The sequence below is a fragment of the Sus scrofa genome, chromosome 2 (genome assembly GCF_000003025.6).
Source record: "Sus scrofa isolate TJ Tabasco breed Duroc chromosome 2, Sscrofa11.1, whole genome shotgun sequence".
Taxonomy (NCBI): domain Eukaryota; kingdom Metazoa; phylum Chordata; class Mammalia; order Artiodactyla; family Suidae; genus Sus; species Sus scrofa.
The window spans coordinates 8,346,415-8,358,846 of NC_010444.4; the positions used below are offsets into that span (position 1 = coordinate 8,346,415).

General features: G+C 43.1%; 1 protein-coding gene across 1 annotated transcript in view; it reads right to left on the reverse strand.

The window, feature by feature from the left end:
• The window catches only part of RTN3 (reticulon 3), a 63,171-nt gene extending 54,665 nt beyond the window's left edge, over nucleotides 1-8,506 (reverse strand). Inside the window, 1 exon segment of the mRNA XM_021082903.1 lies at nucleotides 8,173-8,506. Within this exon segment, the coding sequence (XP_020938562.1) occupies nucleotides 8,173-8,314 (142 nt within the window). The 5' untranslated portion in view covers nucleotides 8,315-8,506.

The following is a 12,432-nucleotide window of genomic DNA, read 5'->3' on the forward strand; positions in this document are numbered from 1 at the left end:
GGTTCCTAGTTGGATTAGTTTTTGCTGTGCCATGACAGGAACTCCCAGATGTGAGTCTTTTTCTAATGACTAAAATAAGGCATTCAAGTGATTATAGCTTTTTGGATTAAACATAACTTTTTGCATTAAAGCCATTAGTGGAAAATACTTGGAGTTCAGAAGGAAAGATAGTAGTAAAAAAAGCCAATTTTAATGTAAGATATATTTATTATGAATATAATTTTATGTGCTTACATGAAAACTCTCAGCATCTAAATGAATATGTCAATTTCCATATGAATAAATTTTTACAAAGCCTATAATTTGATTATTAAAAATAAGATTTTCAGGAGTTCCCATTGTGGCTCAGTGGGTTAAGGATCCAGTGTTGCCATGAGTTGTGGTAGGTCGCAGACATGGCTTGGATCTGGTGTTGCTGTGGCTATGGCATAGGCCAGCAGCTATAGTTCCAATTCAGCCCCTAGCCTGGGAACTTCCATATGCCAGAAGTGCGGCCATAAAAAGAAAAATAAATAAATAATATAAGATAAAAAATTTCTTAATCTGAGGTTTATGAGTGAATTTCATAGTAGTTCATGAATCTGTAAAAGTTTACTCCATACTTCATTCATATGCATATTTTTCTGGGAATAGTTTCTCCATCCATCCATCCATTCCATAAACATTTACTGAACACCTATTATGAGCCAAGGAATAGTTATAGTTGCTGAACAAAAGTGACAGGGTCTCTGCTCTCATTCAAAAATATCTGAGAGCCTGCTTTGTATCAGGTTCTATTCAGGCATTAGAAAGCAGTAAATAAAATGGCAGAAAATCTCCTCTAGTGGAACTTATATTCTATTGTGGAAGACAGACAACATACAAAATAAGTAAGTCGAATGCCATAGGATGGATTATGACAAGTGCAAAGAAAAATAAGGCAGGAAAGAAAGGCCTATAAAGTCTTCTCGTGGGCAATTTAGATAAAGCTGCCAGGCAGAGACCTAAAGGAGGTGAGGGAAGAGCCGCAAGAATATACAGGGGGAAGGGCATTCTAGACACAGGAAACAGCAAATAAGACTCCGAGGTATAGAGGTATTTGTTGTGTGAAGAACAGTAAGATCAGTGTGGCTAAAGCTGGGTAAGCAAGGGGGAGGCTGGGGCCAGATACTACAGGGCTTCATATAACTTCTAAGACTCTGGCATTTAATCTAAGAGTGATCAGGAGCCACTGGAACATTGACAATGAGTGAAATGATCTGACTTACATTTTTCAAAGGCTTTACCAGCAGCTGTGTGGAGGAAAGACTGGAGACAGCCATGGGAGAAAATTTGGAGACCAGTTAGAAAGCAATTTGCAATAATGCAGGAGAGCTATGATAGCAGCCTGGACCAGGGTGGGCGCAATGAAGCTTGAGAAAATTTGTAGTCGCTTAATATATTCTGAAGGTAAAATCAATAGGATTCGCTGACTGCTGTATGAAGAACAGGGGTCAAGGGCATTTAAAATGAGGAAGAGAAATGACCACTGGACTTAACAATATGGAAAATAACTGGTGAACTTAACAGAAGTTTCTGTAGAGCAATCGAGCAAAAAGATGCCTCGCTTAGGAATCACGGGACCAGAAGTTAAGGTTTCTAAGTTAACTGAACTCAGTTAACCAATAGAGTGAATTCAAGGGGGCGACAACCATTTTTATCACTTGTTTTAAATTTGAAAGAAGAGGCAGTGTACATATTTGAAAGAACTGAGTTAGACCCTCAAGCCCTGTTGTATCCTACCCCCAAACACAAACCTTTGGGCCTATCACTTAACCTCCGTTAAGTCTGATTTCTCATCTGTAAAGTGAGATTTATTTTGTTAGCAACTTCACCGGTAAACATAACACAAGTCTTTCTCCTATTGAATACAGCCTCTTAAAGAGATGATCTACGTTTTTTTACCTTCCTACCTCCTAGAGCACCAACAAAGAGCTTTAACGTATGCTTAGACACTTGTTGAATTAAGTTAATGCGTGGGCACAACTTAAGGCAATACACGAATCTAAGAATCTAAGAGAGAAAAATCAAATACTTCCACCGTTTATATAAAGCAAAGACAATGCACACTCCTGAAATGCTTTCAAGTGGCTCTGTATTAGTTTTGCTAAAAATGTTTTCCAGGATAGGAGTTCGCATCGTAGCACAGTGGTTAACAAATCTGACTAGGAACCATGAGGTTTTGCGTTCGATCCCTGGCCTCGCTCAGTGGGTTTAGGATCCGGCGTTGCCGTGAGCTGTGGTGTAGGTCGCAGACTCGGCTTGGAACCCTCGTTGCTGTGGCTGTGGTGTAGGCTGGCGGCTACAGTTCCAATCAGACCCCTAGCCTGGGAACCTCCATATGCCGTGGGAGTGGCCCTAGAAAAGACAACCAAAAAAAAAAAAAAAAAAAAAAAAAAAGTTTTCCAGGATACCCTTCAATAAACTCTCAAGGGCAAACTGCCAGTGAGGAATATGTCAAAAAGATTACCTCTCTGCCCCCTCTCCCCTGACCTAGGTGTTAGGTTATGATGTGCTTACTGGGAAAATTAAATCAGTTGATTGGAGAAAACAGGTAATATTTCTTTGAAATATAAAGAGACCATCACAAGAGGAGGCTAACTGCTGACAATTATCTATCCCACCACAAAATGTAAAACAGAAATACAAATCCTATACAGGATTTTCCTATTTATTTAAGGGATTTACTCTGAAATTGCAGTATCACAGAATAATATGTCTTGCTCTCATAAAAGATGTTACCAGTCACAGATATGTAGTAAAAGACTTCAATGATGCAACCACAAGCAATACTAATTACAGCTAAACTTATTCAGCATACATACTTTTTTGAAACATCTACAACATACCCAGTGATCCAAAATAATTCTAGAATAGCTATTACAAAGAAACACAATAAAAATTAAACCAGTTTCCTGGGCAACTCCTGAATGACTTAAATTACATGAACATAAAACATCAATTTGGTAATTTTTTTTTTTTTTTTTTAGGGCCCCACTCACGGGATATGGAAGTTCCCAGGCTAGGAGTCGAATCAGAGCTACAGCTGCCACAGCCATAGCAACTTGGGATGTGAGCCAAGTCTGCGACCTACACCACAGCTCACAGCAACACTGGGTCCTTAACCCACCAAACGAGGCCAGGGATCAAACCCCCATCCTCATAGATCCTAGTTGGGTTTGTTAACTGCTGGCTCCACAACTTGGTAATTTTTTATCTAAAAGTTTCACTATGAAACTTATACGTTTTCTTTAATTTGTACAGTTCAGGAGGCAGTTATAAACTTATCATTAACAATAAAACTGAGTACAAATTACAAGCTAGACATATACAACCAATATGCACAGTTAATCATTTATTTGGTGCCTTTGTAATCCTGCTCATAATTACAAAAATGGTAAATTCTAGGTTTATGGGTAAGGAGAACTAGCCTTCTACAGAAAAATCTCTTGGCTCAAACAAAACTGGGAACCTCAACTTTCCTTTTGTCCTTCGATGACACATCGCCAATTCTTTCACTACCAAGTTTCATTTACAAAATGCTTATCACCTGATTGAACAAGTGACTCCTAAATCAGGACAAATATAATTTCCTCACCACAGAACACAATAAAACACAATATTAGTTTTGTTTTGAGACCATCCCTAAAATAATACAAATTAAAAAAACTGATGCTCTTACCAGCTACTTCGTAAACAATTCCCTAGAGATTTGAATTTAAGGAAAATATAACTGTTAAATATATGTAGACTGGAGAAATAAGGTGGTTAAATTACTTGCAAATTTGACTCTAAAGGAAAACAGCATTAAAAGAAGAAAAAAGAAAGAAAGAAGCCTTCTATGAGTTCCCGTCATGGCGCAGCGGAAACGAATCTGACTAGGGACCATGAGGTTGTGGGTTCAATCCCTGGCCTCAATCAGTCGGTTAAGGATCCGGCACTGTGAGCTGTGGTGTAGGTCACAGATGCAGCTCGGATCTGGTGTTGCTGTGGCTCTGGTGTAGGCTGGCAGCTGTCACTCTGATTTGACCCCTAGACTGGGAACTTCCATATGTCGTGAGTGCAGCCCTAAAAAGCAAAAAAAAGAAAACTTCTATTCCTGGGGACTAAGAATCATCCAAGTTAATAGACTGACAAACCATTCTTGCTGTCTTCTGCGCTCTTGCTTTCACTGATAGGACTTCTATAATGTATCATAACTATACTTAATGTCAGAATGCTGCAGAAAATATTTAAACATACCAATGACAAGCCTCTCCTCAGCACTCCACCACCATTTCTTTAACAGATCAGCTGAGCAAATGGTATGGCAACTTTAAGACATTAATATGAGTGGTCAAAGGCTGAAACGACTGACTTTTAGAAAGAAAAAAAAAAAGGCCTAAGATTCTCTTTCCTGTGAAGAATTAGAAAGGAAAAATAAGGCATAAGATCTTCCTTCACTGTGAAAACTATGGTTTCTCTCTTGTAATTCAATTTTTTTTTTAATCTTTGTGTTTGAAACCTGCAAATAGATGTATCAAATACTAGATATTTCTTTTTTTCTTTTTTTTTTTTTTTTTTTGTCTTTTCTAGGGCCACACTTGCGGCATATGGAGGTTCCCAGGCTAGGGGTCTAATTGGAGCTGCAGCCACCAGCCTATGCCAGAGCCACAGCAACTTAGGATCCAAGCCGAGTCTGCAACCTACACCACAGCTCACGGCAATGCTGGATCCTTAACCCACTGAGAAAGGCCAGAGATCGAACCGACGACCTCATGGTTCCTAGTTGGATTTGTTAACCACTGAGCCATGACAGGAACTCCCTCAAATACTAGGTACTTCTACTGAATAAAAGTTAGGGTTTAAGGAGAGCAAAGCAGATTTGTCTAGGTCATGGTGTTGAGGCTTAGCATTTGCACAAGGTCATACAATTAATGAGACATAGAAGATTGAAATCCAGGTATCTCAGCTGTTCAAGTCTGTGATTTTTTTTCTTTTTTCTTTCTTTTGGCTGCACCCACGGAAGTTCTGGGGCCAGGGAATAGAACCTGTGCCAAAGCAGTGACAAAGGCAGATCCTTAACCTTGTACACTACAGGGAACTCCCCAGTCCGTGTGTTTATTATCATGTTATACTGCCATTGCTAATCTGACATGAATATAATACAGATAATGTCAGTGCTGAACAGGTGGTCAGAGTTCTTTTTAACTTAAGAGTTAAGACTGAAAATACAAATTACATATTCATATAGCTGATTGACATGTTAGAACAAAATGTTGAAAACAATGCCATAAAAAAAGGGTACACAGAACAACGCAGTTTCATGAGTGAGGAAAGATTTAAAGCGAAACCTTTTTTTTAAGTTGTTCAAGGTGTTTTTGTTTTGAGTTAATTTCCATGAACAGATACAAGAAATGTAGCTTTATTTTGGGGCTATGATTTTTACAGCAATAATAAAGAAGTCTTGGAGTTCCCGTCATGGCTCAGTGGTTAGAGAATCCGACTAGGAACCATGAGATTTCGGGTTCAATCCCTGACCTTGCTCAGTGGATTGAGTATCCGGCGTTGCCATGACCTGTGGTGTAGGTTGCAGACACGGCTCGGATCCCCACGTTGCTGTGGCTCTGGCGTAGGCTGGTGGCTACAGCTCTGATTGGACTCCTGGCCTGGGAACCTCCACATGTCACGGGAGCAGCCCAAGAAATGGCAAAAAAAAAAAGACAAAAATAATAAAAATTAAAAAATAAAGAAGTCTCTTGCAAGTTATAGAATTTCAAAGGCTATAGATAACAAACTATTAAAGCACTTTTAAAGTTCAGACAATAGACATTTATCTATACTTGATGTCTAATACAGTGACTCTCATCCTGAAAAGAACTCTAATTATTTAAATTATCTTTCACCTCAACCTCAGATTTCTGCCTTTGAAATCTTTGCTTTCCTTCAAAGGCAGAAGTCTGGGAAGCCAATCTTGGCCCCTGACCTTCTCCAAGCATAATTACTACCGGCTGCACTAACACTTGAGTCAATGGACCAGAGAATGTTATCACTGACTATCTACCTTTGGACAGGAATTAAATATCTAAAATTTGTTACTGGACAAGTCAGTCAGGACACAAGTGTTTCCTGCAGGCACCAAGTGACCACTTACACTTCCTTTTTTAATTTTGGGAAGTCTCTAAAACCAAGACAAGCTTGGTGAAAGAAAGTAAAGCTGAAGGTTATCGTCAACACTTCTACATTTTTTTAAACAATCAAGGTAGATTTTTTAAGAATCCTTTTTCAACTAATCAAATTTTGGAATAACAAATTTCATCTTATTTTCATGGTGCAGAAGCCTGAGACATTTCCTCTGAGAGATGGGAAAAACATTCTGCAAGGAGGAAGAGTTCTGCAATGAAACGATGACTATACACTGCAGTGTCTTAAGCTAAACTTTTCAATTCGTGACCTGACAAATAAGGATCTTGCATTGAATCCACTGTTAACGATTTTTAGACAATATTAATACATATTTGCAATGGATAAGAGTTTAAGGTAGAGTATCAGATTTATTTCTCAAGTGAATCAAAAATTTAAAATCAAGAGGTATGCCCAAGTGAACAGTAAGTAAGCCATGACAAGTGATTAAAGCCAAAACACCAAGTTGCTAAGTATATAGGAAAGCTGCTGTTCATCTGGATCTTTTCCCAGAACACAAAAATTTGAAGAAACAGTGGTGGTTTAAAGGGGACAAGGGTTCTAAATTTGCTGCCTCATTCCTTTATCTGGACAGCTAATCTTGACATTACAGAAGCTTCCTCTGATAGGGTTCTACTGAAACGGCCATAAGCACACTGGAAAATCCAAATGGGTACCAAAGCTCTTATGTGGAAATCCACTGTTGAAAATTCACATAGAGAATATTTTTAAAACTCAGATCAATTCTGTCCTTTAGAACAATCAACCCAAGATTCTGCCAAAAGAGACAATGAAGTATTTAGAAACCTCTCCAAATCCTTTAAGGTGACTAAATAAAGAGCAAAATTATCTGTACTCTCCTGAGCTTATGGCCCTTCCTTTAACAAAAGGCTTTTTTTTTTCTTCGAAGACTGAGTTCCTTTAAGAACCACCACCACCTGCTCATGGTGCATTTTTTTTTTTTTTTTTCAGGAAGGCATCTGCACTGCAGATCTCTGCACGAGGGGAGCTTGCCAGCCAGCTCCCACCAGCAGGCAGACGCGTATACAATGGAAACTAAAAGCGGCCTGCAGCTTCCCTCCTAGTCTTTCACAGTGATGGGAGGAGAAGGGGGTTCAACCAGACCCTGCTTTGTCTGAATCTTCTCTCCCTCCCCTCTTTCTGCGGTAACCCCCCCCTTTTGTTATATTTCGATCATTAACAGCCAACGGAAAGCATGAAGTTAAAACAGGTTGATAGCTTGAAATGACTCTATTCCCGTCTAGAATATAAGAAGCTAATTACATGTCCCCACCCCCACGCCGCGCCAGTGAAGAGCAGGCTGTGTTGCAGATGCAGCCACGGATCCATCTTGGACCATCAGCGGCTCCCTCCCAAATCTTCCCTGAGATATTCTCATCACGCCTCCCTCTACCCCGCAGCCTCAGAAAAATCAGGCATTTAGAGTCTGGCCGCAAAAAATCTAAGGAAGATGAAAACAGTATAGAAAACACTGTAGCGTGTTTCCATGAAACTTCCTCATCCTCCCCACGGGCAACCAAAAAAAAAACATTTTTTTTGGAAGACTACCATGCATGTCTGATTATGTCAACACCTGCCTGCGTGCCTGCAATGCAACCCTTTCACCGCCATCCCCTCGAAATCGTTAACGAATCATCTCTTCGACCACCAACCTGCCCCAATCCTCTCAATCTCGCTAATGCTCCACTAAATCACCCCGGTTCAGTGGACGGCTCGCCCGCACTAATGTCCTTCCCCACCTGCACCGTCTTGGCGTTAACGCCCACTCTCTAGAACATCCCCTCCCCCAACCTGTTTTCCTCACACGCCGTTATTTCCTCACCACCAGCACCACCTTACACGCCCTCCCCTTAGCCCATTTTCCAGACGCTCGTTCCTGGGGGCTAAGGCCCCCGTAGGCAAGGGTGACTCGCCGGCCTCACCCCCCAGGACCCCCCCCCAAGCTTAAGGTCCCCCCACGGCGCGCCTCACCCGCACAGGAGGAGCCGCAGCTCTTCGCCCCCAGGGCGGGGCAGGCTCCCGGGCTCCCACCGCCGCCACCGGGCGCAGAGGACTCGGCCCCGGAGGACGACGAGACGGACGGGGACTGAGTGGCCGCCGACAGCTCCGCCATGGCTGCGCGAGCAAGGGAGGGAGAGGGGTGAAGAGAGCTGTGGGACGGGAGAGAGGAGGGGAAAGAGAATAATCGAGTCCGGCAGCTAGCTCTCCGAAGTCGCTTCGCCCCTCCTGCTCCGAGGACAGACTCCGACAGACTGACTGACTAAGCCCAGCGCCGCGAGAGGGCGGGAGCGCGAGCGCGCAGGCGCACAAAGGACCCTCGGGCGGGCGGCGGTCGCCTTGAGGCACCCAGCGACGCAAGGCGCAGGCGCAAGAACAGTTCCCCCCCCCCCCGCCCTGTCCCCTCCGCTAAGCTCCTGCTGAGAAGGAGGGGCAAAACCCGCCCGGCGCGGCGTTGAGGCCGGAGGCCGGGGTGGGCCGCGCCCCTCAGGGACCGGGCGCAAGGGGCGTGGCCAAGCAACAAGCCCCGCCCACCACTGCGGGCAAAGTGGGAGGGGGGCCTGCGGTTTAGAGCTTCGCGGCTTTTTATGTGAATGCGTTGAGTAAACTGATTACGTGTTTTAACGGTAGAAATTTATTTTTGCTTCCATTAGTGGAGAATATTTTTCCTGCAAATTCTAGAGCCCAAGTCTTTTGTCTGATGCTTCCCCACCCCCACCCCCGTGACTCTAATAAAGTGAAAACCACAGTGAGGGCCCATTCTGCAAGGTGCTTTCTGAATTTTTCTGGATGTGTCATAATACCTCATCACCATGAGGCAGCCATGACACGATCTCCCATTTGGCAGTTGGAGAAAGACGCTGCACAGAATGAAAAACTATTACTCATTCCAGTCACATTGCATTGCAGCTGCAGAACCTGCTTCAAATTCTTATCGCCTTAAAAAGAGGGGTCCACCTTGGGTCCTAAGGTTGTCCGTTTCTCTTAATAGACTAACAGGTAGAGAAGACATGTTCTGATTGAAAAAGAGCTGAGCTAATGAGAAAAAAAGAGCCAGGAGATAACATCCCGGCTCTGGTTATGGGGGATGGTAAAATGAAAAATGACGTAGTAAAAATTGAGAACGTGGCCCAAAAGACACATAATTCAATTTTATTCGTAGCCTAAAAGGCGTCCTTAACAGAAACTGTATTTGAAAGCGGATATCTAGCTTATGCTGGATTTTGTTCATTTTTTGGCTTCTCTTCCATTGGCTTGCAAAAGTCTCCATATACCTGGTCAAACGATTTGAAATGTGCACTATTCTTTTAAAAGGGGGAAAGTAGACTGGAAGTAATAAAAAGCAAGGCTATAGGCCTTGTTATTGCTAAGGCAGCAATCGATGACCTGATTCGGCAATTGCAGGATCAGCAGATCCTGTAAAGATGCAACCTCATGAAGGCGGAGGTAGTCAGCCAAGCAGTCTCACAGAGGAAAAGGGATCTGACCAGTGGAAATCTTCTAGAACAGGCAGTGGACTACATCTGCCCTTGACAGGTTTTAAGGTCAGGTAAAGCCCAGACAGGAAAAAAAACTCCTGGCTTTTGAAACACTCTAAAAAAGGCACAGAAGAATATTTCCCAAAATAACTTCATGGCAAATATCTTACTCTGGCACTTACAGCATCAGTTGATAATGCAGCATTCTGTCCTCTAGATGACAAAGAGAAATACAAGCCAATCTGATAACCAAGCCAGTTATTTACCCATTCTGATAAATGCATACATTTAAAAAATTTACATTATTAAGGACTGGATAAGGAAATGAATGATGCTCATCCCTACCCCAACAGCAATTGCTAGGATCTGCAGATCCTGGCTAGAAAGGAAGTCTGTTTCCATATCTAGACACAGAGAAAAGAGGATAAAAGTCAAGACATGGATGTGGTCTTGGTGGTCTCTTCAGATCTTCAGACCCTTCAGATTTTTTACATAAAAGGTCTTTGTGCTAGGTCCAGTTCCTGAAGCTGCCTTTCCTTCCTGCTCCTTTTTGCTGTACCAGTCAATTTCCCTGAGACTGACTCTTGCTTGGAATGTTATTTGTATACATGTTTGTTCCACAAATGTTTGCTGGTCACCTGCTGTGTGTATGACACTACTCTGTTGGGGCTTGGAACATATATAAAGTTAAAAAAAATACAGACTAAATAGCAACCAAAAATAACCAACAACACAAAACTATATGCTATGATTAGATGACGAGTGAATTGTACGGATCTAAGAGTAGAGGGAGGGGAGTTCCTGTCGTGTTTTGGCGTAAACAAATCTGACTAGTATCCATGAGGACGAAGGTTCGATCCCTGGCCTCATGCAGTGGGTTAAGGATCTGGCATTGCCGTGAGCTGTGGTGTAGGTTGAAGACGAGACTTGGATCTGGCATTGTTGTGGCTGTGGTGTAGGCCAGTGGCTACAACTCTGATTCAACCCCTAGCCTGGGAACCTCCATATGCCACAGATGCGGACCTAAAAATACAGAAAGAGTAGAGGGAATCATTACCAAATTACAGTGACTTGGGGAGGTTTTATGAGGAAGCTGAGTTGGATGGGAGTTTGGACTGGTAAGGAGGTCATTAAAGGTAAGGGAGAATAGTATGGAGAAAACGCATGGGTTTTGCTTTGTGCAAAGATGCAATAAAACCTCCTTGTAGGCACACCAACCATAGAAAGACACCCCTTCCTCCCAGCTCAGCCCATGATGCACTTCAATGCTGGCTTGTCTAGCAGAACTTGGCCTGGATTTGATCCTCTCTCGCCCCTCCCCTCCACAGGCTGCGTTAGGGCAATGGGAGACCACACAGTCTCCCGTGGTGGCTGCACGGAAGGCTTAGAAGTGTGAAATGTTTTGGGTGTGGTTAGCTCAGGTTGGCTAGAGTCAAGGGTTTGAATTGGGACCAGAAGGAGATAAGATGGGGCAGATGTATCGGAGCTAGAATGCGGAGTAGTAACAGAGCCTGAAAGAATTGAGGCTTCATCTGAAGGCTAATGGGGATTCAGCGTTAAGTTTTCTAGCAAGGAATGCCTCAGATGGGATTTTAAAATTTTTCTTCCATTTTTGGCTGCCCCGGGGCATATGGAGCTTTATCGACAGGAATCAAATCTGAGCCGCAGTCTTGACTTAGGCTAAAGGTACGGCAGTGCTGGATCCTTTAACCCACAGTGCCCAGCTAGGGATCCAACCCAGTGCTTCCAAGAGGCTGCATATCCCGCTGTTACACAGCAGGTAGCACAGATGGGATTTTTAAGGTGCTCACTGAAGTATAGTTCTCAGGAGTTCTGCTGAGCAATTTTTTTTTTTTTTGGTCTTGTCTTTTCAAGGCCGTACTCTCGGCATATGGAGGTTCCCAGGTTAGGGGTCCAATCAGAGCTGCAGCTGCTGGCCTACACCACAGCCAGAGCAATGCAGGATCCAAGCCGAGTGTGCGACCCAAGGCTCAAGGCAATGTCGGATCCTTAAGCTGCTGAGCGAGGCCAGGGATGGAACCCGTGTCCTCATGGATGCTAGTTGGGTTTGTTAACCACTGCCTCGATGGGAACTCCTGCTGAGCAATTTTTACTGCTGAGGCATTGAGATGGGAAATCTTTCTTGGTCCTGTCCTTATGAGACTATTTCTGGTTTTTTTTTTTTTTTTTTTTTTTTTGCCTTCAGGGCCACATCCACAGAGTATGGTGGTTCCCAGGCCAGGGGTCAAATCAGAGCGATAGCTGCCAGGCTACACCACAGCCACAGCAATGCCAGATCAGAGCTGCGTCTGCAACCTACACCACAGCTCACCGCAACGCTGGATCCTTAACCCACCAAGCATGCCAGGGATCAAACATGTAACCTCATGCTTCCTAGCTGGATTCATTTCTGTTGCGCCATGAGGGGAACTCCCAAGACTGGTATTTACAAAGCTTATTTCCCATCTCATCTTCTACGCTATCTTATTATCCTATTTTTCCTTGACTCTTAGGAAAAAAATGTTTTTAATTAGAAAAGTAAAGTATATGGCATATATTCACATGCCATATATGTGTTTATACTCAAAAGCATACATACGCTAAAGTTTTATTCTATCACTAACCCCTCCCCTCTCCACGCACTGGTCCCCCCCCCGCTACACTCACATAGGTAACTCCTGCTAGGAGCTTTTTGTGGCAAAAGCAAAGGTGAATGTAGTAAATCTACCTCATCCACCCTTTTAAACAAATGGTA